The 26,971-nt window shown below is 44.4% G+C and overlaps 1 protein-coding gene across 1 annotated transcript in view; it reads left to right on the top strand.

Annotated features, from left to right (window-relative positions):
- The window catches only part of PPP1R36 (protein phosphatase 1 regulatory subunit 36), a 478,699-nt gene that overhangs the window by 362,685 nt on the left and 89,043 nt on the right, over positions 1 to 26,971 (top strand). Inside the window, exon 9 of the mRNA XM_086936663.1 lies at positions 11,037 to 11,215. Coding sequence (XP_086792789.1) covers positions 11,037 to 11,215 — 179 coding nt within the window. The remainder of the gene's footprint in view (positions 1 to 11,036; positions 11,216 to 26,971) is intronic.

Genomic DNA, 26,971 nt, shown 5'->3' with positions numbered 1-26,971 from the left:
AAATACAAAAGAAAAGAAATAACATCACGGAGAACAGGAGGGCGGGCGCAGAAGGCATGGACAACAGGAGGGAGGATGATAGAGGTGGGCAGAGAGACAGCACAGACGACGGAAGGGAGGGCGCGTGGGTGGGGAAGGCACGGACAATGGGAGGGAGAATAAGGGGGTATTTTGAAGGCACAGAGTTGAAACGCCACGAACGATGCGCAGCCTCACCGGAAGTCAGGCAAAGTCGCCTGTGACAGGGGCGGGGCCGCGTCCGGACCGGAAGAGGAGGCAGGCGGAGTGAAAGTGTCTTGCGGCCCGGGGCTCCTGTGAGCGGAGGAGAGCCCCGGGGCCGCCAGAAGGAGGTTGCGCAAGTGTTGCACATGCCCGGTGCCTGCCGTGTGCGGAGAGCGGAGTCCCCCGAAATTGGCCCGGTAAGTTGAAAAGGGCTGGGTGGGGTCTCGGTGCACTCGTGTGTGTGTGCTTGTGTGCGTATGCATGTGTGCGACGGCGGCAGGGGGGGCTTGGTGCACTTGTGTGTGTGTGCGCGCGTGTGTGTATGTGTGCGGTGGGTGGTGTGTCTCTGTATGGATGTGCGTGCGTGCATGGGCGCTTGTGTGTGTGTGTCTGTGTGTATGCGCATGTGTGTGTGGTGTTTCGAGCTTCCCAGGAGACAGCGGCTGGCTACAGCACGCGTTCGCGTGGCCCGCTCAGATCGCCTCTGCGCGCAGCCAGGATTGTCTCCCGGAAAGCAGACACGGCGACAAAAGGTCTCGGCGAGAACGCGCTTCCGCGCGCTTAGCCGAGACCTAAAAATAGCAGGGCAGAGCAATAAACCCTACTTCTCTTTTCATGCAACGTTTTAGTGCTTGAATACTGCTCCTATGGGGTCAGATGTCCTCATAGGTATCTCACATGAAGTATTGTGAAATAATCTCTACTTCACATGGCATGTTCACCATTCTCAGAAAGAGGATCGGGGGGGCTTAGGCCTCACTCCCTGAAGAGGCCTCACAGTGTGCTATTGGTGAGGCTGTAGTCACTGTAAATGTAGTCTGTGCTAAGAAACAGGCCATGCCCTGGCTACCAAGCCACACTCACAGCTGACTGGGTGTGGGAAGTGGGAGCGCATAGACCTGGAGACTGTGAAGCACATGCCCAACTCCAAGCATCTCCTGCCTCGCTACCTGTACCACTATAAGAGTGGTAGTGAAGCTGTGGATAGTGGGTTCCATGATGCTGAGCAGTCTGTGTTGAATCCTGTCTGGAAAATCAGCACAGTGAAGGCTTCTTCCTGGATCTGGTACCCTGCTGCAAGTGTTACTGACTGCCACTTCAATTATAACTGAGGTGCGATCTTTTACAATAAAAATTGTATTTTCGAATGTTTCACAGCACCTTAGATTATATCACTGCATTGAAGTGTCTTTATTTGAAATAGTGTACCACACCCTTTCCGCCTTGACAGTTTTCATAATGACTCAAGAGGCAAGTCACTTGTCTTGTTTTTCCTGTGTAGAAACACTAGGGCCTATTAAACCATTCACAGAAGAGATTGTTGTGCAAGTGAATTATTTGAATGTGCTCAAGATCCTATGAACACGTGCAGTTCCAATCCTGGATGGGTATCACTGATAAAAAAAATGTATTAGTGATTGAATGAATGGATTAATGACATTTTGTTAGGCGCACAGATACTTCAGAAAGAAATGTTGTGGATCTGGAAGAGAGGGTAAGATAACTCAAGAGGCAAGTCAGTTGTCCAGTGCCACCAATTTAAGATGTTGTTATTGGTAAACCAACATTATGACCTTTTATACCATATTAGAGAAACGTTTTTGTTCAGTGCACATCTCAAACTGAATTATTTAAGGTGCTCTCAAATGTGATGATCCCAAAAAGGAGGTAAAGGGAAGAAAAGTAATTGACCAGGGTCATGCAGAGTGGACAAGCTGGAAAGATGTGATTTAAACCACAGTCTCTGTGTCAGGGCTCGGCAACCAGTGTTTGCACTAGATTCAACAAAAGCTTCTGCCTGGCGTGGGCATGTTATGCAAGTGCATTCTAAATATCCTTTTTATTTTTATAAGATGGGACAGTGACAAAAACACCCCTCTTCATATATTAGTTACACTTTGAGCAGAAACAGTGTAAGCTTCCCAACTTAAGGACTGCTACAGCAGCTATTCTGAATCAGCATCCCGAAGGTCCTGCTGCGGTCAGTTTGAGACATGCTGTTTGCGTTGATTCTTTGGGGTTCTATGTTTTCAGAGGTAGCTGTTAAATTGTAAATCATTGTTGTTCGGAGCAGTCCATGCACAGCCTAAGTAACCATGCTCTAGACAGGCACACAGGTTACAACCCAAAAGATTCTGAATGTGTACTCTCATCAGGCACTGTCCAATCCCTGACTTTGTACTGTACCTGTTCAAAATGTTGGGGACCGCCAGTGATGCTAAGAAACTAATAACTAGTAATCAGCCTGTCTGAGGCTAGAGCACTGGCCCAACAGTCCACCCCCCCCCCCCAGCACCATTGGGCACATTCGTTCGGTGTTCTTCATTTGGAAGAGTTCAGGGGTCTGACATCTTTCTGGATCCACCACTCGAGTCCAGAAAGAAGGCTATATAATTAATTAACTCTCATTCTTGTTACTGTATTTCTCTTTCTGCTACATAATCTCTCCCTTCCCTCATCCATGTGTCTCATTAGTTAACAAAACAGTTTTTTAGGTCTCGGCCTGATTCAGCGCATGCGCTGATCTGGCCGAGACATTTAGTATCTGCTTGGATAAGTGCTACTTTCCCGGTGACCAGCATACTATCACGCGCACAGGCGCGCGCAACATGCACAGCACCTTTTTCGGCGCGTGCATGGGCACAACTCGCATTTGTTTTAAAAAAAAATATTTCTTTGCAGCCCAGCCGCGCGGTCAATGCTTGTTTTTTTTTGGCATACTAAATGTTATTTGGAGAAACGATGGAAGACATGCCAACTTCCACGCTGGTGTCCTATCTCCACCGGTGAGAGGGCGGCAGCTGGTGGAGTTCTCACACAATGCTCCTCCCAGCACGCTGTCAAAGCCTCATTTCTTCCACAGACTCAAGAATTTCCTGTGCAGTCCATGGATCAACGGTGCTGCACTCCTTTGCTCACTTGAGATCCAAATTGAGGCCGAGAGATGCCGGAAAATGGTCAAGATCACACAATAAAGTCAAGTTAGGAAGCTGGCATTAGACATCAGCCCCCTTTCCCTCAGTTGCACAACTGAAAACTTCACCGCTTCTTCTCCCAGCCTGTGCCCAGACGCTTTTAAGTCTGTGGCAGGCGCTGTACTCATGACGTACTCACTTGCCTGGCACCCTGAGCTTTTGGTGACCTTTCACCACCACTTTGCCAAGAATGCCTATCACACCAGCACCCTCTGCTTGCTGTGGGCATTGCACTGCCCGGGGACTTATAACTAGTTCGGGGCTAGCAGGCAAGTGCCCTTCTCTAAAGCCGGGTCATGTGACCAGAGCGCCGAAAGCACTGCCTGGTGGTGTGAACTACCTCTCAAACAAATACACCTTAAGAATGTAAACCTCGTGCACCAAAAGGCGTATGCCTACCAGGCCTTATTGCATCGTGCCCACCTCCTGGATGTGGTGTTCTCTCTATAACTGGTGCCAGGAAGCAGCGTTTTACCAAACACACAAGCCTTTAATGAAATGAACTGAATTCATCAACAACACTGCAATGTATGTAAATGTGCTGCTTCTAAATTCAGTGCACACAACAAAAAAAGACAAAATGTGCGCATGGGAAGTCAAATTATTGGTGCCCATGTGCTATACAAACACCCAGAAATTCACTACGGGGGTTTATTTCCTTAACAGGGATGTATTTCACATACTACAACTGTAATCATTTCGGTTCTTGAATACATACCTCTGTATCATTGATAAGTTTTCAATAAATAAAATGTAATATATAAAAAAAATTAATTCACTACGAAATAAGCACATACTAAAAAAAGTCTTTAGCGGAGTGTCTGCTCTCCCAATGGACAGGGGTCCAGCGCCTGGACCCCTGCTCTTATTGCTTGACGGGTGAGGTCTTGAGAAGGCAGTGCTGGGTTCAAGGTTGTAAACAGCTGACTATTCACATTTATTTTTCCGGGTGCGTGTTTTTGACGGTGGTGCCTGTCTGCGGGGTCCTTTGTCTTGTATGATGCTTGGGGATGGAAAGTTCCGATATATACTTTATTGCCATTGGCAGGGTTGGTGGTCACTGTGCCCTACCTTATGTGCGGACGTTTTCTCTCTTGTTAGGGAAACACTGCCACCATTTCTTCTGCTTGCTACTCAAGCGGGGTGCTTGCTATTACTTTTGATTTGATTATTTGCCCATTTTATTTCCTGACATAGGGGCACAGGTTTGCCCAAGCCGCAGCTGATCTTTGCCAATTGATTGCATCACATCTTCACGACCTGTATGTTCTCTCAGTTCAAACAACAGGTGTTACAGATGCACAGAGGACATTCGATTGAGTGTCTGCAACTTTACAGGCTGCGACTAACGTCTTTAAAATCTGTGTTATGAGTTCTCCAAACTCCCCAAAGTTGTATGAACTCTTCAACTTCGCCAAACTTGTGATCGGGACCAATGGCATTATGGGCCTGCTGCGTTCTAAGATCATTTTGGATTTGCCGCACTTGCCTCATAATCCAGCATCTGCTCCATAATTAGCTCAAGCAGATTAAAAAAACAAGCATTGGCATAGCCAATAGGTCTCGCGTTTGGGATCGTATACGTATTCAGTTATGCAACACAATATCCTTGGTGCAACAACTTTTGCATGGCTAAACACTTATAAGGTCCCAAAGGCGAAACCTATTGGCTATGACAATGCTTGTTCTTATATGTGCTGCCACTCTTGATATCTCACTCACTACTAACAGTGCCTTAACTTGACTAGCTAATCTGACAGATGCTATGTGTATTACATGAGCCTATCTACAGTATTTCTGTTTGATAGGCTAATCAGTCAAATAAACTATGATAATAAAGTAGTATAAAGATAGTCCAACCAAGATTTGTTTGACTCCCCCACACTCTCTTAAATGCCCAGTTTACCCAGAGCCGGGATGGAGTCATACCTGCATTCACCACTAACATCCTTAGTTCTTTCAGGCTCATCTCCTGCCTGTAAGCATAGAAAGGAAGACTTTTGATGGGACATTCTGGGACCTGCAGCTGATATCACCATTTAGCTGTCATCTAGTTCTTACCCAACCAATCCCAAGGCACATTACTGTCGAGCTGTTCACATCTCAGTAACAGAAGGAAAGAAAAGATAAGGTAATAGGCTGAAACACAAATGTCTACAAACAGTTCTATTAAAAGGGTAACCCGCTAAGCCATTTCAATAGATGAGCCTGGGAAATAAGGTTCAATCCTTGCCGTAGATGGTTTTCTTATTTTCATTGAACCAACCAATTTCTCTTCCAAATAAGAGAGAGAGAAAGAGTATGTGTGTATCTGTAGGTCAGTCTATCTCTCTCCCTCTGATTGGGACCTGTGTGAAATATAGGCTTTGGAAGGTCCAGCATAAAAAAAGTCATTCTGCACTTATTGTGCCCTTTTCTTTCACCGACACTCAGGTCTGTCTGATGGGTCTTTTACTCTGCGGTCTTTTTAGAATTGGCCAGTGGGGCATGGAAGTGTATGACACACTTTTTGCTTTGCCGATTGTATTTATAAAATTTAAGAAGCTGAACTCTGGAACTCCATTGGTTTTCCAGGTTGCAGAATCATTAGTTTGTCCAGTTAGTTTTATCTGTGGTGTTTTCCACTCTGCCCTTCTTGCCTGATGTTGTGTTGTGGTATAGGAAACTTGTAGAGCTGAATAGGGCTGATGTACTAGTAATGGGAGTAACTGACCCATGTTGTGGCAATGACTAGACTAGATAGGCCTTACAGAGGTGCACATGTTAGATTGCAGTAGCAGTAGATATAGGAAAGTGCCCCTTTTTGCATGGTTTACCCCATTTTCTGCCTAATGTTGAAGTACTTTGCCTGAGTGTGCTCTGGGTTCCTGCCAACCAGGTACCCAGGGCTATGCACTTACCCTAAACTGTACTGATGCAAAACCCAATTGGCCAGGGAAGGCTCCTAAGGGCTGGAGCACTTATTGTGTCTCTCTCTCTCTCTCTCTCTCTCTCTCTCTCTCTCTCTCTCTCTCTCTCTCTCTCTCTCTCTCTCTCTCTCTTTCTCTTTCTCTTTATCCCCCCCCCCCAATGGCACACATCCCTGTGTGAGCCTGGTCGGGGTCCTGAAACAAAGCTTATCGTGGGAAGAGGTGTCTAGCCTCCTACCCGAGGATGGGCAAGGTCCATGAAGGGGAAGCTTCAAAGGCTTGCTGCCTTTGTGAGCTACCCCTGCCATTTGCTGCTCCCAGCAACTGACTCCTACCGGTTCTGACCCCAACTTTGGGTGGCAGAATCGGCTGGAAAACCAAGTTAGGAGGAGAGGTGTGCCCACCTCTGCCAAGCCCACCCCCCAGGTAGGGGAGGCAAAGTGAAGCACAACTCTCACTCCCCGCCATCTTGTAGATGGGGGACCCAGCCAACCAGAGTGAGGCTTATGCCCCCTCCCACTGGAGGGTGGTATAATAAGGGGTGTACCCATCCCAAGGAAGGTACCCCCTTGTACCCCTAAATCTAGTATTTAGGGGCAACCCCGAACCTTGCCTCCACAGACAAGAAGAAGAAGGACCGAAGAGCCGTGCTGAAGAAGTAGAGGAGGACACCAACTGACTTGGCCCCAGCCCTACCGGCCTGTCCCGACCTCGACCAACAACAGCAGAATCCCAGTGTGTCCTGCATCCAGCAGCCCCCAAGAACCCAGAGGACCTGCCCTACCTTCCCAAACCAGACTTTGTCTACTGTGAGCACAGGATTTGCTCACCCACAGACTCTTGCTCCGGCCAAATCAGCGAGTATGCACCACTCTGCACCAAACGCCAACGGCCTGAGTTCGAATGGCCTAACACCACGAGGAGGTCTCCCTGGCAATCCTGACCTGGGATCTGGTGATCCCTGGCCTGCCTCAAGTCTCCAACCGACACCTGCAGCCCCTTTCTGGAGGATCCCTCTGACCGCTACTGGAGTCGTTAAGAGAAACCCGACCCCAAAACACACCCCTGCATCCACCGTCCCACGGCCTTGGGTGGCACATCCGACAGTGTCCCAGCATCCCAAGACATACCAACTTACCTCTACAACCGGTGGTCTCCTCCAGAAGATATTCGACCCTGAGCCTGCAGTATTCGTTGCAAACAGTAGAATCCCTGTTGAAATCAAAAGGGCACCCGACTGCAACACAGCACCCTGCACCTGGCCGCCCCTGTGCCGCTGTGGGTGCACCTTGTGTGCTAAATCGGATCCCCCTTTGCCTTGAGCCTAACACCAGGAACTTGTCTCCCACAACCTAGTGGCCTGCTCGTGAGCCGCCACCAACCGGAGGCCCCCATTCCCCAATTGCATAACATTGGGCCGCAGCACTCTGCACCCAGCTGCCCTAGTGCTGCTGATGGTGCTTTGAGAGTGCATCCTCGACCCTGGGGATCCCTGGTTCTAACCCCAGAAACCCAGCTCCTACAACCAAGTATTTACCTGTAAACGGATAACTTGATTTCCTCCTATAGGATTGCATTAACTGCTTTTCTGTGAAAAATCTTCTAAGTGTGGAGTTGGTTTGTATGAAAACCCTAAGAAACTGAACATGTGTAAAAACGGAATTGCTTACCTTTTGTCTAGGAAATGTCCCAGTGTAATATCTAGGCATATCACACTGAGTAGCAAAAGTAACTTAAAAAGTAATCAAAGAAGTAACGTACAAAGTAATCTACAAAGTAACTGTAAAGTAATTTCTTACTGTTGAATTACCTGTAAATCAACCAACTTTATTGAACCTGCATTCAACTGTAAATTAATGCATAAATATTGCAAAGTATTAATATACTTTCCTATACGAGACCTGGCTTGGTTCTAGAAAATAAAATATACCTATATAATATTTTTATACAAACAAAATTGGTCTGACTTCAGTCTTTGACTGTGTGACATCATTTCTTTCCTGAGTGTGTACAATAAATGCTCAACACTACTCTCTGAAAAAGCCTTACTGCTCACCCACACTACCACAAATAGAGAGTAAGGTATTATTTACTTTTACTTCTGCCTACCTTTGGGGTTCCACTGGACTCCGTGCACAATATTCCTTACTGTGGTATAATATATATGTAGAAAAAGGGTAGGGCTATGACCTTTTTCAAGATTTGCCCGGCGCTAACTGCCTTTGTACCATTCAAATTACCAAGCAATGAGGCAGGCGCCGGAGACCAGAAGGCAGGAAACAGAAGTTTTATTCCGACGGAGCAGAACACATCAGATCAGACAACAAGGTATCGTCTCGAGGTGCTCTAACAGCCTCTCTGAGGCCTGGCCTCTTATACCCTGGTTTATGACATGTGAGCATTCTTTATTGCATAAAAGAATCTTTAAACTTATGAAATGACGTCCCCATAATCCTCGTGTCAAACCCACCCACACATACATCCACAATAGAGGTCCTCACCCTGCTGATAACAGGAGGGGGCTATCACGCAGCTGAGTGTTCCGCCGATTCTTAGGATGTGTGCGCCTGATCGTATCCCATGGGGTGGGGAGGCCATGATCAATAGTGGGTCCTTTGAAGAGGAGCGACTCCATACAATAAGGGGCAGTAAATGGTATCTCCCGGCTTAGGCGATGGCCTCGGACCTGTGTGGACAGTCGGACTCGGGGGAAGGGGTCATCAAAGGAGTGGTATTCATGCCGCGTAGACAATCAAGCGCGGAGGGATGGTTTATCAACAGAGGGGTATTCATGGAAGGAGAGGAGGTGCTGGTCAGGCGCGGCGTGACTCCCAAGGACAGGGTCATGCAGGAGGAGAAGGGTTATGCTCATGTGAGGGAGGGAGGGAGGGGGGGGGCCAGGGTGCACGGAGGATGCTTGCAGGGTCAGAGGAGTGCGCTGGCGATCGATCGTGGACAGGGAGACCATGATACCTAAAATGGCTGTCGTGCACGTTGTACGTGAGTGACAAGCTGGCGCAGATGATGTTCAGCTCGTAAACTAAAATTCCACATATACAGAGCCAGCTTCCTACAGTAGAGCTATTAGCCTTTGAGAAAAATCATCTGCAGATGGAAGTAGAAAAGGCAAGATTGTAGGTAACTTTTTTTTATATGTGCTGATACTTTGTGCTCTGCTGACAATCTGGGGAAGAGGGCTACATCTGCCTTAGAGGCAGTGGAGAGCTTTGCAGTTCGTTCTGCTCTCAAATTTAATTGGACTAAATTGACAATATATTTAATTGCAGTGGAAACGTGGATGAGATTACTGAATTCACACTTAGAGTTACAGAATAGCCTTTTCGTTACATGAGGAGGTTATTAAAAGAAGTAAAATTAAGAAAGGTGTACAATTCTGCTTAAACCAGTCAATGTCCTTACTTAGATAAACAGCCTGATGCGCCTACTTTGTGAATATTTAATGTGTGCCTGTACTCAGTTTGGAAAAGTTGTGTTGCAAGTTTGATCCACTAGTGTAGCAGCTTTTTTAATACTAGAGTTCCACGGGTAGGTTGAGGACCTGGTTTAACTGCTCCTCATTGAATAAATCACTATCTGGCCACAAAATTGCAACATGAGATAAAATGGGTGGAGAGGGAGATGGATACCTGTTAACAGCACTTCTGAAGACACTGATTGCCCCAACTCGAATGTTGTAGTTGTATTTATATAGCGCTTACTACCCTTGACGAGGTGTTGAAGCACTTTTTGGCGATAAGCGCGTTACTCCGAACCCAAATGGGGTTAGTGGTAAATTAGTATAGTGAGATATCAAATTAATCTGAGCCGTGGATATGTTAGTCTGTTATTTGGATTGAAAAACATAATGGAGGGATAGAAGAGGGAAGGGTTTGCCTTTAGATAGCATTTGCTCCCCTGATGAGGTGTTGAAGCACTTTTGTGCGAGTAGCACGCTACTCCTGAACCCAAAAAGGATTAGTGTGATTTAGTCTAGGGAAATTGCATTGAGTCGGGATGGGTTAAAAAGACATTACAAACCTCCCTCTCAAAAACGTTTGGAGAGCAGCATACTGGAGGAGAAGAGAGTGGAACAGCCTAGCATCACATTATGGTGCAAATTTGGGTTGTGTTTAAAGGGGCATTCAAAAGCTCCCACTTACTACCCTGGACTATAAATTAGTGGGTAGCAGATTTCTAGGTTACATGGATTCCCCATTATAATGGGTAATGTCAGATGATATGCTTTTTATTATAGGTTGGAATGGCAACCATAGTGCAAAAGATGTTGGAAGCTTTCCTCCCAAAAAGCTGACCAGCATATATGTATTACTACTGGACACAATCTGAACAATAAGCGAAAGTGGGGACTTCTGAGATGAATATAGCACTCTGAGGGTGCAATGAAGGGTGAAACATGAAACAAACAGGAGCAGGACATTGGAGAAAGACGTGCCCATTTTGGACAGAAGAGAACCTGTATTCATACAATAAATGTAGGCAGTAATGTACTCTAGCATATGTTTATTGAACAATCAGTGTATATCTGATGCATAGCAATCTTGAAAAGGGTTTGATTAAGACAATAACTCTCAGGCTACCCAACAAAATGTATTAAAGTAATGTAAAGGGGTAAATGTGTAATGTATTGCCAAAAGGGTGAGTGGGCAGAGGATGGGATTCTGCTGCGGGGGTGGGGGGCATAGATTACTACAAGGGGGTTTGTTTGAAATTATAGTTTGTGCTATTTGCACAAATCAATAGGGAGATTAAAAGAATAAAAACAGTTCCCTGCTTTCTAACGCCAGGCAAAATCATTTAGTACATGTACCAAAGTCTAGAGAATGACATGCTCCCAGTGCCCAGGTGAGAATGTGCTCACAAACCTCAAGTTTACTTTATTGATTTTCTTTTGTGTGTTCCAACCTTTTAGGCTCTCTACAACTTCAGTGCTGCCGTTGCTTGGGTCGCCTTCCGACGGAAAGATCTGAACTTAATTCTTGAAGAAGTTGGCAGGCTCCTTCGTTCTAATGCATTCAATCCAGCTTTGAGGCTGAATGAGGACCTAGAGGAGAACCAAACAAAGCATTCCTTTGGAAAGAGAAAAACCATGTATGTGCAGAGAAGTATAATTGGTCTATTATTCTCCCAGATGTGGCACTGTGGTTTGTAATTGGTTAGTGAAAAGAAGTGCACACATTTAAAGGCAGGTCTGGGTATGTACACACACTTTTCTTTGCTAAGAATGGCAAACCAAAGCTTATCGTTTGCAGTTGGCTACAAGATGTGAATTGATAAATGAGCCTGCATTCAACAAATTCATTTAATGCTGATGGCTCGTCATTTTTCTAGGCAAGGTTTATTTTTGGTACAGCAAAGACTCCTATGATCGTTTTACCTATCGGACATCTCTCTAGCTTGCCCCCTAGCCTTACCTCCTTTTTAGGTTTCGCCTGCACTGTGCTTGTGAAATCTCTTGTATTTAATATATCTTAAAAGGGGGCTCTTATCAGTTTCCATTCCCAACTTACTGTGTTAATTCGCTTTTGTGTGGAACTTTGTTGATTTAGTAACTTCCACTGGCTGCACACATTTACTATACTTCTAATACAGCTATTAACACTGTTTAAGCCCCATTTACTGTAAAGATAAGATCTCTTTCCACAGAAAAGGCAGACAGTTTCTAACAGTATGCTGGAATGCTTGCTTTTCATTACTTCGTGGTGTAAAACACATACTTTAGCCTTAAAACGTCTGTGGCATTTCCTATTCATACCCCAGTACCTTTCTTTGCACTTAGTAGGCATTCTTGGATTGATTTTTTCAACTTAATCTATTTGGTCATTATGATCAAATTCTAAATGTTGTAATAAACATTGCAAGTTAAAAATAAAGTTAAAGTAAAATATACAGCCTTCCAATAGACATCACATGACTTTATAAAATAAAGGGACTATAGAGGTGGTGTGGTATGAGGTAATAAGAAAGGAAGATAATTCAATTGTAACAAGAATATAAACTTTCTTGCCTGAGCAACCTTGTCTACACTTTCTGGTCTAAAGAGCTAAAATGTGAAGGAGAAACTAAAAAAGTCATAGTCGGGCACTACCACTGGGGATAGTTTGCAAGGGTGAAAAACATATCAGAGAGGTTGCATTGATGATAAAGCAGTAGTTTACATTAACAACTCCTCCTTCTTGCACTATTAATTAATGCAACTTAAGACAAATCAATCATCTAATCATGTAGTTCTAATTTCACATCCGGCTCAAAACATTCTAAGGAACTATAATTTTATTTCCAATCTAGGTTATCATAATTATCCAGGTTTATCAGTGGATGGGATGGAGTGGTACCCGTGTTTCTGTTGAGAATGTTGATGAAGGCCATATAGACTCGGTCAATAATATAAATCAAGGGAAGGGCAACGAAGACGACCATCACAGTGTCAGGAATCTTCTTTCCCGGACTTCTAAAAATATTTATCAACCAAGACCAAGTGCTCCATCCTACATTATCCATCCAATCCTCAATTTTATGTATGTTCTTAATACTTTCATATATTTGATCATTCTGTTGATATATGCCTAAAGAGACATGGGGTATAAAAGGACAACATTCTTAACCAACGATTGCTCAAACTCCAACTCTGGCAGCCAAAACAAAATAAAAAACATCCCATTCTGTAAAATTTCACTTCATTGCATTTCCAATTGGCAAGAAATGAATCTATGGGTTATTGCAGTCATTTGTTACCTGTTCTAATACTTTGGCTAATCGTTGGATTTCATAGACAGACAACGCTATTCAATGTATTGGAAATAGCATTGCAAAGAATAGGGCAGTGTCGGATATTTTTCATTAGTCTCCTATGGAAAGAATGACATTTGTCCGGAGGATCAATGTGAGTTCAAAATCCTAGGCCATCCATAGAAAAAGTGACCAAACAAGCTGGGACCAAAGGAGAAAAAGAATTGTCGGGAGATAGTGTGTATATTAAAAAATATATATATTTAATTAAACATAGGTAAAAATCATATAGAGACTCAGGTGATAAGTTAAACTATATGATACAATAAAACAATGACATATTTAATTTATGAACACAATACATCAAATACATTCATTAAAAAGCAAAAACATCATAGTGACAGTATGAATCCTGGCTAGTTTTGACAATTATATACAAAAAAGAGGTGTTTACTGAGACAACAATTGCACTTATAACAAAATAATTAAATGGACTCGACGCGCGTTTCGGCAGTAGAAGAACTGCCTTCTTCAGGAGTCTTTGATGGAACTCTGTAAAGAATTTTATAGGAAACAAAGTTATACATAACAGTGCATATGTTCTTTTACAATTTTATTACATTTATCTAATCACATTTCTAATAATTCGTCTCATAAAAATAGACTTCGTAACAATTCTTTATCTAACCGGGAGGTCCAGACTTATTAATTGGTCACTTAGCGTCATATAATAGATTGATATATTTACAACATTAGTGCAGTACTCAGCTTAACATAAAGAACCGTGATATTGGTACAGTTGATTGTCATAAACAACATTCATAAATAATTTCCCAATTAGAGACTCATGTTTTAAACTAATCCTACATGAAGTATTGTGATCTCAATTCTGAATCCATATATATCAAATCACTTACATGTCAAAAGAATCGGTGATAACTTCTTTGTTATTTTTAGAAAGGAAAGCCAAAACCAGAAAAACAGGGCCACTTGATGGAGTTGATACCTGATATTAAACAGAAAATGTGATGATATAGACTGCATGATTGAAAGGGGCAGAGAACACCTTGAACACAATGGGTCAAATCAAGAACAGTAGCCTAGTGCAACAATGTAGTCTCTGGTGGGTGGGGGCAACAGGTTCATAAGCTTAATACACCTGTAGTTATCTGGGAGGGGACAGATCTGTTGGTTCGATCATTGAGCAATGTATTCTTTATTTAACAAAAAGTGGCTAATCTTGTAGCTGAAAATTTTTGATAAAGATGGAGCTATTCCCTATAGGTTCTTGTTGACTATATATAACAAGAAACAAATTAATGGGAGAGATATTCAGCCATTACAGATAGTGATATAGAACCCGTTATTAGTTGGGCAGTATCCTAGGTGAACAAATAAATGGATTTCCATAAAAAGAGGAGAAAGTTACCTAATGTTAGCGCTGCAAGGATATGGTGGCTCACTGTGGCGAGGTTTTTCCCTTCATGATAGTGTTCAGTAGATGGTAAATGGCAATCACTATAGGCAAGTATATAGAAAACATATATAAAATGATGCTGGATCATTCCTCTGTTTGTCGTTTATACAATGATAGCTATTATAGTGAAACTATTAGGGCTGACAGTGCTCAATTAGTTGTGAGCTCGAGATTTACAAAAATTACCTATAAGTTTGTAGTAGTTTGTCTTTCAATCGTGGTAGCCGTATCGAATTTTTTTAAAAAAAGGCCATGGCGCTGGAAAGGCTGAAAAATATAAATAATGGTGTAGCGAGCGTTAGTTACTACCTAAAAAATGCTCGGTCAGTAAATAGCAAGCGCTGGATGGTAATAGAAACCATCCTGTGATACTAAACGCTAAGCGTCAAAGAGATGGGGCTGTGGCCGAAGAATAGTTACCTTTAAAGAGATATCTAATTGCCGGCAGCAAGATGGTGCTGTTCCGCTTTGTGAAACGAGTTGGAATATTCGCTGGATGTAACGCGGCTGAATTCCGAAAATTGTTGGGTTACTGCAGATAAATATCAGATAGGCTAAGATTAGGTAAAGAGCCACATCTAAAAATTGCGTGGTTCCAGATATTTAAACTGGACACTATTCTTACCTTGATAAAAGAGAAGTATCACGGGCTGCAGGATGGTGCAGTTCCAGGCGGACGAAAAGTTGAATAGCTTCGCCGGAGTAAATAGGTGTGCGCTCTGCTAATGACTACTCTATTTAAACTAAAATTTAGGCGCGAAACGGTCAATCAGGTCGGGGTTTGATCAAGAGAGTAAAAGGACAACATTACGTTGGATTCACGAGCTCATTCAGACCGGGGTTTAATGGAAAGAGTGAAAGGACAACCTTTCATAAGAGGCTCGAGTGTGCGATTACCTCTTAAAGATGGTGTTAGAAAGATGAGGGATGTTTGCTTACGCAGCCTAATTCTAAGGGCGGAAAAACGTGCGTTATGATGGGAAAAAGGGAAGAGAACATGTCTCAATCTAATGTCATGTGTAGGGACAGCATTCGATAATAGCGCAATAATTATAATATGATGCCAAAGGCAACACTTGCTTACATGCGGAGTTATCGATATTCCAGACAGATCCTCAAAATGTCTGTAGGATATATTTTATATAGGCAAGAAAACATAATAGGGACTATTTCGCGCTTGCTTGTAGATGAGGTATTCCGTTTCAAGATGGTACTAAATATAGCATCTATTCCCCAGTTGCTGAAACAGAGACATTCTGTATAGTTACCCAAATTAGTTATATTTGGAAGTCGTCAAAGAAGGACGACAATGTTATTATATTAATATGATGATATATTTATTATTTTAGGGGCTATATTATTAATAAGGCAAAGGGCCTAGTTCTATAAAAGATTGCCTCAGAGGTTAGATGTTAAGCATGTAAAATAAGGTACATTGCAATAGGGGGGCCAGATTAGCTGTTATAGCAGAAATAGTAAGAGATTCATGGACCATGACTGACATGTTATTATGTAATGGCGTTCTCCCATGGGATCTCGGCATTTAATCCTTTTTTGAAAGTTCCCAGAGAAAAGATCCAAAATACTTCTCTTTTCTTTCTAATTTTTTCGCCGCCTTTGCTATCCGGGAGTCTAATTTTTTCTAAGATGCACCATCTAAAATCTTCTGGACCATGATTGTTCTCTCTAAAATGTTTGACTAGAGGTGCCAGAGTTTTGTTGGTGCGGATGGCTGAGCGATGCTCTGTGAGTCTGGTTTGTATCGGTCTAGAGGTCTCGCCAACATAGCCAAGTTGGCAAGGACAAAGAATCAGATATATACAGTTGGCTGTTCTACAATTCCACATATCGGTAGCGTTAAACTGACAGCCATTGTGTTCAAAGGAGTCCCCTGGTATGATGTTGTTACATGATTTACACGAGGAGCATCTAACAGTTCCTTTCACTGGGAAGTTATTATCGATTGACCTTTGGATGAATTCAGAATTGACATCTTTAGAGGAAAAACGAGAGTGCACAATCAAGTCTTTAAGATTCTTGTTCCTTTTGTGTGCGAACAAAGGTTTTTCCAGTTTGGCGTTGGTTGGATTGGAGTTCAGTATGTGCCAATTGGAGTTTATGATCTGGCGAACAGTATTGTCTAAGGTGGAGTGTTTGGTGATGCAGACCAGTTTTTTATTTTCTGAAGGTGGCTTAGGTTGAAGCAGTGAGTCTCTATCATAGTATCGGGCCCGCTTGTATGAATCCCTGACTAGTCTATGGGGATAGCCTCTATTGAGAAACTTCTGCCGCATGATGTTTGCTTGAGAGTCAAAATCTGCTAGGTTGGAGCAATTTCTTCTCACCCGAAGGAACTGGGAGAATGGGATGCTCTCTCTCTGACAGCGGGGATGAAAGCTTTTAAAATGCAAGAGGGTATTCCTCGCAGTGGGCTTGACATAAAGGTCCACTGCCAATCTGTTGTTCTGATGCTTGATGATGATATCCAAAAATTCTACTTGGTAGCTATCAAATTGAGCAGTGAATTTCAAATTTGTGTCCACCAGGTTGATCCATTCCAAAAACTCGCAAAGCAAGTCCTTCCCATTGGTCCAGATAAAAAAGATGTCGTCAATATATCTGGACCAATGGGAAATAGACTCGAAGAAGGGGGCTATTTCGTTATGGATAGCTTTAGCTTCAAACGCCGCCATATAGATGTTGGCAATTGAAGGGGCAACTGAAGCTCCCATACTGACTCCTCTAGTTTGACGATAGATGGTGTCACCAAATTCTACAATGTTTTCCGTCAGAACAATATAAAGAAGTTCCAACAGAAATTCTTTGGGGCAAGGGATATCAAAATGGTCAATAAACCACCTGGTGGCTGACAGAGCTTCCCGTTGGGGAATATTACTGTACAACGCTTCTATGTCCATTGTCACTAGTAGGTCTGTACATGGATCGAAAGGTATGTTTTCTATTTTCGATATCATGGAGCCTGTGTCCTTGATGTACGAGGTGATTTTTGGTACATGTGGACGTAGAAATGAGTCTACAAATTTGGATAGAGGTTCCGTATTGGTACCTATTGTAGATACGATAGGCCTGTATGGTGGGTCTGTAATGTCTTTATGAATCTTAGGCATCCCGTAGATGCATGCTGTTTTGTGTTGATGGTGATTCAGAAAGTCAAATTCTTTTTGGCTAATGTCGCCTGCAGTTAATGCAGCGGTGGTGAGATTACGGATTTTTTTAGAAGTTGATATCAGAGGGTTACTTCTTATAGGGGTATAGGTGGTGGTGTCTGCGAGCATAGTTTTCATTTTGCGTTCATAATCATTTGTATCTATTAGAACAATTCCGCCCCCTTTGTCACAGCTTTTGATGACTATGGTGTTATCCTGTCGTAAGGTTTTGAGGGAGTTTGATTCCTCTCTGTTGAGATTGTAAATTGGTTTGGGGATAAAGCGAAGAGCTTTCTCAAGTTGTTGGAGGACAACCAGTTCGAAGGTGGCAACCTCCGGGCCTAGCTGGTCTAGAGAGGGATTGAAAGTGGAAGGAAGGGATAATTGTCTAGTTTCTTGAGAATATTCACTATTGTCTGGCTGGGAGGAGAAGAATTTCTTAAGTCTAATCCTGCGAAAGAAAGAGATGATGTCTTTCTGGAATTCAAAAATGTCAAGATGGGAATGTGGGACAAAGGAAAGACCTTTGGACAGAAGAGATTCTGTATGGGAGTCTATATTTTTCGAGGACAGATTGAAAATCGGGATTAAATCCCTTGACCCCAATATTGGCGATTGCGTGTTTCGCGAATAAATTGGGGTTCCTGAGGCTGATGTTGTTGGTGAGAATGTTGGTGCTGATGTGGATGTTGTTGCTGGTGGTGGGCCTGTTGAAAATTGCCTCTGGTCTGATTCTGGAAGTGGACTCTCGGTCGTCCTCGCCGTGGGCCCCTGTTGGATAAAAAAGGCTGTTTAGGGCGAGGGCCATTATATTGATTGAAGTTATTTTCTTGGTCATAATAGTTGGAAGTACCTTCATTCTCTGAGTCCGAGGAATCAGTAAAGTTATTTTCTCTTTGAGGTATAGATCTCGTGTCATCCACATAGTGGTTTTGTTTATAGAAGTCCTGTCTCAGGTAGGGATAGGTACCTTCTAAAGTATAAAAGCGTTTGTCTTTAGTTAATTTATCGTTCTTACGTTTGTTTAGATAGGCACTGAAAGACTCTAACTCTTTGTTAGCTTCCTCGATTTCCTTCATTGCCTCCTCCATGTTACCTGCGGCTTTAAGTTTAGTTTCTAGGGCATCAATTTCCTTATTGATGTCGGCAGCTAGTTCTTTGGCTGTCTCGATGAGGAGGATCATCAAGTCCCTTGAGCACCTATTTGCAATAAGGCTCCATTTTTCTAAAAATGGTCTATGGTTAACAAAAAGTCCTGGTATGTTACGAACTTTTAACCCCATGGGGATCATGCCATTTTTAAGGTACGGCAGCATAAATTCCCCGTGTGCTTCCATACGGGTCAATTTCTTTTTAAGTTCAATCAGGTTGCGACTGTCCTCATTATTTGGTATGTTGGAAGCTCCCCCATTGGTGGAAGTGATACTAGTTCCAACTAGAGAGGCGAACACTTCATCTGAGAAGCCAAAAGTAGGTAGTTGGGCCATGATGTATGCCCAATAGATTTGTTAATAGGGCTAATATTGATGAGCGTTCAGGGCTCAAAGTACTGACACTAATTGATAATATTAGTAATGATACAAGAGAAAGGCCCTACACAGACAGGCTGTGGGTAAACAATTGAGAAAAAAACAAGGACCCCCTGGGTATCAAGAATACACAGATTCCTAGGGCAGGGTGAAAACCAATGTGAGTTCAAAATCCTAGGCCATCCATAGAAAAAGTGACCAAACAAGCTGGGACCAAAGGAGAAAAAGAATTGTCGGGAGATAGTGTGTATATTAAAAAATATATATATTTAATTAAACATAGGTAAAAATCATATAGAGACTCAGGTGATAAGTCAAACTATATGATACAATAAAACAATGACATATTTAATTTATGAACACAATACATCAAATACATTCATTAAAAAGCAAAAACATCATAGTGACAGTATGAATCCTGGCTAGTTTTGACAATTATATACAAAAAAGAGGTGTTTACTGAGACAACAATTGCACTTATAACAAAATAATTAAATGGACTCGACGCGCGTTTCGGCAGTAGAAGAACTGCCTTCTTCAGGAGTCTTTGATGGAACTCTGTAAAGAATTTTATAGGAAACAAAGTTATACATAACAGTGCATATGTTCTTTTACAATTTTATTACATTTATCTAATCACATTTCTAATAATTCGTCTCATAAAAATAGACTTCGTAACAATTCTTTATCTAACCGGGAGGTCCAGACTTATTAATTGGTCACTTAGCGTCATATAATAGATTGATATATTTACAACATTAGTGCAGTACTCAGCTTAACATAAAGAACCGTGATATTGGTACAGTTGATTGTCATAAACAACATTCATAAATAATTTCCCAATTAGAGACTCATGTTTTAAACTAATCCTACATGAAGTATTGTGATCTCAATTCTGAATCCATATATATCAAATCACTTACATGTCAAAAGAATCGGTGATAACTTCTTTGTTATTTTTAGAAAGGAAAGCCAAAACCAGAAAAACAGGGCCACTTGATGGAGTTGATACCTGATATTAAACAGAAAATGTGATGATATAGACTGCATGATTGAAAGGGGCAGAGAACACCTTGAACACAATGGGTCAAATCAAGAACAGTAGCCTAGTGCAACAATGTAGTCTCTGGTGGGTGGGGGCAACAGGTTCATAAGCTTAATACACCTGTAGTTATCTGGGAGGGGACAGATCTGTTGGTTCGATCATTGAGCGATGTATTCTTTATTTAACAAAAAGTGGCTAATCTTGTAGCTGAAAATTTTTTGATAAAGATGGAGCTATTCCCTATAGGTTCTTGTTGACATATATATAACAAGAAACAAATTAATGGGAGAGATATTCAGCCATTACAGATAGTGATATAGAACCCGTTATTAGTTGGGCAGTATCCTAGGTGAACAAATAAATGGATTTCCATAAAAAGAGGAGAAAGTTACCTAATGTTAGCGCTGCAAGGATATGGTGGCTCACTGTGGCGAGGTTGTTCCCTTCATGATAGTGTTCAGTAGATGGTAAATGGCAATCACTATAGGCAAGTATATAGAAAACATATATAAAATGATGCTGGATCATTCCTCTGTTTGTCGTTTATACAATGATAGCTATTATAGTGAAACTATTAGGGCTGACAGTGCTCAATTAGTTGTGAGCTCGAGATTTACAAAAATTACCTATAAGTTTGTAGTAGTTTGTCTTTCAATCGTGGTAGCCGTATCGAATTTTTTTTTAAAAAGGCCATGGCGCTGGAAAGGCTGAAAAATATAAATAATGGTGTAGCGAGCGTTAGTTACTACCTAAAAAATGCTCGGTCAGTAAATAGCAAGCGCTGGATGGTAATAGAAACCATCCTGTGATACTAAACGCTAAGCGTCAAAGAGATGGGGCTGTGACCGAAGAATAGTTACCTTTAAAGAGATATCTAATTGCCGGCAGCAAGATGGTGCTGTTCCGCTTTGTGAAACGAGTTGGAATATTCGCTGGATGTAACGCGGCTGAATTCCGAAAATTGTTGGGTTACTGCAGATAAATATCAGATAGGCTAAGATTAGGTAAAGAGCCACATCTAAAAATTGCGTGGTTCCAGATATTTAAACTGGACACTATTCTTACCTTGATAAAAGAGAAGTATCACGGGCTGTCCGGAGGATGTCTTATGAAATTAAATTAAAGGGCATTTATAAAGAGTTCTGTTACGCCATAGAGTGTCCTGGCGCTCTGCACTTCTGAGTCACTCTACTGGGGACCGAAGCAGATTTAAACTAGATTAAAAAGCCAGGTTTTAAGTTTCTTTCTAAACACAAATGTATCAGAGATAGTTGGAAGTCTAGAGGGCAGTTTATTCCAGGCAGATGGTCCTAGAAAGATGAAGGATTTTCCACCGACCCTAGAGCGATGAATCGTTGGAATTTTAGCTATAGAAGCCACACAGCAGATATATTATAGGTGGAATAAGAGAATATTGACCAGTCCTTTGGTTATTACAGATAGTCAGTTTCCACACCAGAAAATATGTTCCAGGGCTTTTAGCGGCCCCACTACCTGCCTGCAGGGCTGCGAAGGATCGATTGTTTGTGTTCGGTGCACTTGAGTGAAGACCGAATAAGAAACTGGCTAAGTACGCATGGGTATGGTCATGTTACATTCACTGTATCTGCCGAAGACACTCCCATTTCCAAGTTTGACAGGTGAAAGGCAAGTGATTTAAAAATCACATTCAGCGCTGTTTTTGTCCCTGCACATGTAAATTGTCACATTGTTTGATCCAATCAAGCAGAATTGGATTCATGGGTACAACTCTTGGAATCCAAGGGTAGATGGGTATGTGCACAGATTGAAGAATGGCTCAAATGATGTTTGTACTGATCCTGAATTTGCAGAAAAGTTTGGTCATTGTAGAGGGAGGGTTTCTCAAGAAGGTGGCTGCATGCTCAATGTGGTTGATCGCTTTACGCCCGCCGATATTCCCTTCTAGAGCAGCAGCACAGTGAGTTGTGCAAGCAGGTTTTTCAGCAAAGAGGGTGGACAGAGCCACCAAGGGATCAGGTAGCTATGAGGCTTACCACTACAGGAAATATAGGCTAAAGTGCTGGGCATCAGGACGTGCTGCATCACGGTGAAATATTCTGTGTAGCTAAGCGGCAGAAACAAGAGTACCTCAGAGTTTTGAAGCAAGTGCACAGAGATCAGCAGAAGTTTGCAAGTGCAGAAACTCCTCCGTTCACAGAACGAGCAGCAGGGGTAGCTTGGTCAGCAGGTCTGGAATCTTTTGGTTCGTTGGTCCACTTGCAGTGCAATGCGTTGATCCAGGCAGGTAGTGCTTGGCTCTTCAAAAGCAGTGTTCGTGGTGAGCAGGATTTGGAAAGGACTTTCCCAATGGCGTTAGAGTGACAACTTTTCCTGATGAATCTTCCCCTACACCCAGTTGCCAGCTGCAGATCATGACAATTTCCAGTGTGGCAGGTGAGCAGTGGGGCTTGCACCTGGGTGCAAAAGCTATTGAGACAGTAAATCAGTTGTTTTCAATACTGCAGGTTCACATAATCATTCAGCTGCAAATCAAGCAAAGCTGAAGACATAGGAGGAGTATAAGAGAGTTCCATTGGAGTCCTCATTATTATCTCATTGGGACTCAGTTTAGCCTTTTGGTTAGTAGGGGCTTGAACTGACCAGAGTGCCGTAAATAGTGTCAAACTGCATAAGCCCTATTCCGCTACAAATGTTAGAGGATTCATGGTTGTAATTACAATGAAAAGTATTGTTTGATTATTAAATCCTTGCATATTTCTGGGACTACAAACAACAATGAACATCTAAAGTTAACACTCTCTTGGCAATACAATGTAATAGGTTCAGAGTTATCAGGTGATCTCATGCAGGTGCAGAAGGCAATTGCTCTTTTAGAGATTTGAATACCTATTCTGCCTCCTTGGACCAAGGCAAAAGTTAAGGGTTGCCTGTTTCTACAAAGATTTACATTGGTTTGATAATGTTGGCATAGCCTAAAACCCAGTGCCTCAGTAATCTGCCATCCCTAAAAGAGTGCGTAATGCAGAAACAGTAACTGGTTGCTTACAGATAGCATCAGTGTCCACTGACAGGTGTGAAATCCTCTACCAGTATGAACGACCTAAATATATCACAAAGGGTAAAGGGAATTGTAATTTCTCTTTAGATGCTTTCTGCTCCATCTTATCTAATACAGTGAACAGATACAGGGAATCAAATGTTTGCTGTTCAAATGAGCTAGAAGCAATCAATAACTTATCAATCTATTTAAACAATGTACGTCATTCTGGGTAGCCTAGGGTGTCCTTATCATTCTTCAGAGACTCTGAAAAGATTGAGGGTGCTCCATATTAGTTAGGGAGGCGTGATCAGGTGATTTGGTCCCCAGAGCATATGAAAGTAGAACAATACTATCAGAGTATACTGGGAAGGGGAAGACAGCAGACGCAAATCTGTGAATCATGTGTGGCAGTCACCAATATACATGACAGAATACTAGCAGCATTGGTAATGACAAGAAAACCTAACAATATAACAGATGTAGTAGCATGGAAATCTTGTATGAATCTATACTTTTATCAACCAGACTTTTTAATTGGTAAAAAAGCTGTATTACAAATATGACAGTTGGCAACAACATCCCATATTTCAGCAGATTAACAGTATCTGAAAGAAACAGGTTAGTGTTAGATTCCTTACCGTATAATATCCCCAGGCGTCAGACTGGATCCGGAAAGTTTTGCGTAGCAGTACCCCTGCACGTCGGTAGGCGTCGTCTGCGGCTCCACGTCCGTCGTTTTTGGCGCAGGGATGACGTCGTGGGAGTACTTAGAGGCCTCCCTCGCGCGCTGACGTCAGTTCTTCTTTTTTCCGCGCCAGCAAGCGCAGATCCGAAAAAAGCAGTACTTCTTAGTCAATTTTTGACTAACTTTTTCGATCTCCTTTGGATCCTTTTTCGAGTCGATATGACTCTCTGTGCCGATAGAGATGCCTGGGTTCAAACCCTGTGCCGACTGTAACCGCCTGATGTTGGTTACCGACTCCTACCGTCAGTGCCTCTATTGCCTTGGGGCCGACCACGATGACAAGTCGTGCCCCGTCTGTCGGGCTTTAACATTGAAGGCTAGGCGGGAGCGGTCCCATATTGCGCCTCGAGCTCCGGTAGTCGGGCCCGCGCTGTTCACGGTCCCGGTCCAGGAGTAGGTGGAGGGACAGGTCGCCGGGCCACAGTCATCACAGCTTGGCGAATCGACACCACTCGTCGGGCTCCAAGTCCTCAGGTAAGAGGCACAAGAAGTTGAAGAGACGACACGGCTCTTCCGACTCCCCCCGAAGCTCGCACGATGTGGGCGCGGGTTTGGGCGACATCGCCCACGCGGCTCCGCTGCAGGCTTCTGCGCCAGCTCCATACCTGTCGGTCCCTGTGCTGAACACGACGCCTGAGGAGATCAGCGCCTTCCTCGTCGCCATGAGGAAATCGCTCCCCTCCGACGGGCCCTACGGAGGTGCCTCCGGGCCCCGTGGGTCAGTCTGGGTGCCCTAGCGGGCCGGGGGCTCGGCCCCGGTGCCGTCGGGTGCTTCGGCCCCGGTGCCGTCGACGTTTCCGGTCTCGACGCCGCAGGACCCACTGGATCCGGGTCCAGATCCGGGTCGTCGCTCGTCGACCTAACGACCCCTCCGCCGGCGCCGACCCCCAGGTGTCGCCCTCGACGCCGTCCACGGACGATGTCGTCCCCGGTCCCCCCCTCGGTCCGGATCCGGCGTCGGACTGGCGTCCCTCGACGCTGCATTCGACGCCGAGAGAAGAGCAGTTCTTCTATGATCTGGCCCCATCCTTTGGACCTGACTATCAGGAGATGGGGCGAGGAGGATTGGGAGGGGTCTGAGGACCCTCAGGCACGGGAGTGCCAGTCGTATCAGGACTGGGCAGTTGAGCTAGGGGAGGCCAGTGGTCTGGACACTTCGCTCGACACTGGATTTGTCTCCCCTCCTACAGTGGCTACGGAGGAGGGGGCTGCTTATAGCGTGGTGTTGACGAGGGCGGCCAAGGCCTTGGCTCTTGAGCTCCCCATCGTGGCCGTGAGGACTAACCTCCTCACCGAGGTCCTCAAACTGCAGGCATGCTCTTCGGAACCTCTGCTGCCGTTTAATGAGGCCCTTACTGATGTTCTGTTGGGCACCTGGTCCAAGCCCGCTACAGGCCCCCCTGTAGATCGGAACGTGGGCAGAAGACGCCACCGCCTGGCCCCACCCACCCCACCCCGAGAGCCTGGTTATCCAGGCCTCTAACTCCCAGACCGCATTCCCGACTGCCCCTCCTGATCGGGAATCCAAAAGGTATGACCAGTTCGGTAAGAAGCCGTTCTCCTCACTTAGTTTGGGGTTGCGGTCGGTCAACACCGCTTGCCTTTTGTGCCGTTACACCCACTCTCTGTGGGACACGGTTGCGGACGTGCTGCCAGACTGCCCGGAGGAGGCCCGGGCAAAACTTGCTCAAGCCCTTGCGGAAGGGCGAGATGTAGCATGGTACTCTATTCGATGTGGGCTGGATACCACGGACTCGCTAGGCAGGGCGATTTCCACGACGGTGGCAGTTCGCCGCCACACCTGGCTGAGGTCCGCCAACTTCTCGGCTAATGTCCAGAGCACACTCATGGACATGCCGTTTGATGGCCGTCGCCTCTTTGGCGACAAGGCAGACAGTGCGCTTGAACGTTTCAAGGCCTCCAGGGCTACGGCCAAGTCTTTGGGCCTGTCGGGCCATTGCCAGCAAACTTCTGCCTTTCTCTCCTTTCGTGGTACAAAACGGGGTGGTGATGGACGGAGCATCTGAATCAATCAAACACTCACACCCAGTCAAAAGATCTGGGTTTAATCCATCATCGTTCTTTAGCCCACTCTGCCAACCCAGTTCAGACATGGCTATATGCAAATTAGTCTAACCCTGTGCCTCATGGGAACAGTCCGCCCGAACTGCCAAGCCATGTCTTCCCTGCACCGGAAACAAGCTTCCGAGGACCGGTTTCTGGCATTCCAGCCGTCTTCAGCCCGGCTTGCTTGAATCCAGTGGCAAAGTGAGCAAGGGACTCACGTCTGAGCATACCCTGCCACACTTATGGCGGCCAAAAGCGGTACAAAAGGGGGTGGTGATGGACGGAGCATCTGAATCAATCAAACACTCACACCCAGTCAAAAGATCTGGGTTTAATCCATCACCGTTCTTTAGCCCACTCTGCCACCCCAGTTCAGACATGGCTATATGCAAATCAGTCTGACCCTGTGCCTCATGGGAACAGTCCAGCCCGAACTGCCAAGCCATGTCTTCCCTGGACCGGAAACAAGCTTCCGAGGACCGGTTTCTGGCATTCCAGCCGTCTTTAGCCTGGCTTGCTTGAATCCAGTGGCAAAGTGAGCAAGGGACTCACGTCTGAGCATACCCTGCCACACTTATGGCGGCCAAAAGTGGTACAAAAGGGGGTGATGATGGACGGAGCATCTGAATCAATCAAACACTCACACCCAGTCAAAAGATCTGGGTTTAATCCATCACCGTTCTTTAGCCCACTCTGCCACCCCAGTTCAGACATGGCTATATGCAAATCAGTCTGACCCTGTGCCTCATGGGAACAGCCCAGCCCGAACTGCCAAGCCATGTCTTCCCTGGACCGGAAACAAGCTTCCGAGGACCGGTTTCCGGCATTCTAGCCGTCTTCAGGCCGGCTTGCTTGAATCCTGTGGCAAAGTGAGCAAGGGACAAGGCAGACAGTGCGCTTGAGCGTTTCAAGGACTCCAGGGCTACGGCCAAGTCCTTGGGCCTGTCGGGCCATTGCCAGCAAACTTCTGCCTTTCTCTCATTTCGTGGCCAAGGAAGGGGCGCCCCCTCACGTCCTGCCAGCCACGGGCCGCAGACTAACATCCAGCGCGGCGGCGGACGTGGTA

This window comes from Lissotriton vulgaris, chromosome 9 (genome assembly GCF_964263255.1).
Source record: "Lissotriton vulgaris chromosome 9, aLisVul1.2, whole genome shotgun sequence".
Taxonomy (NCBI): Eukaryota; Metazoa; Chordata; class Amphibia; order Caudata; family Salamandridae; genus Lissotriton; species Lissotriton vulgaris.
This window is presented reverse-complemented; position numbering and strand designations above follow the sequence as displayed.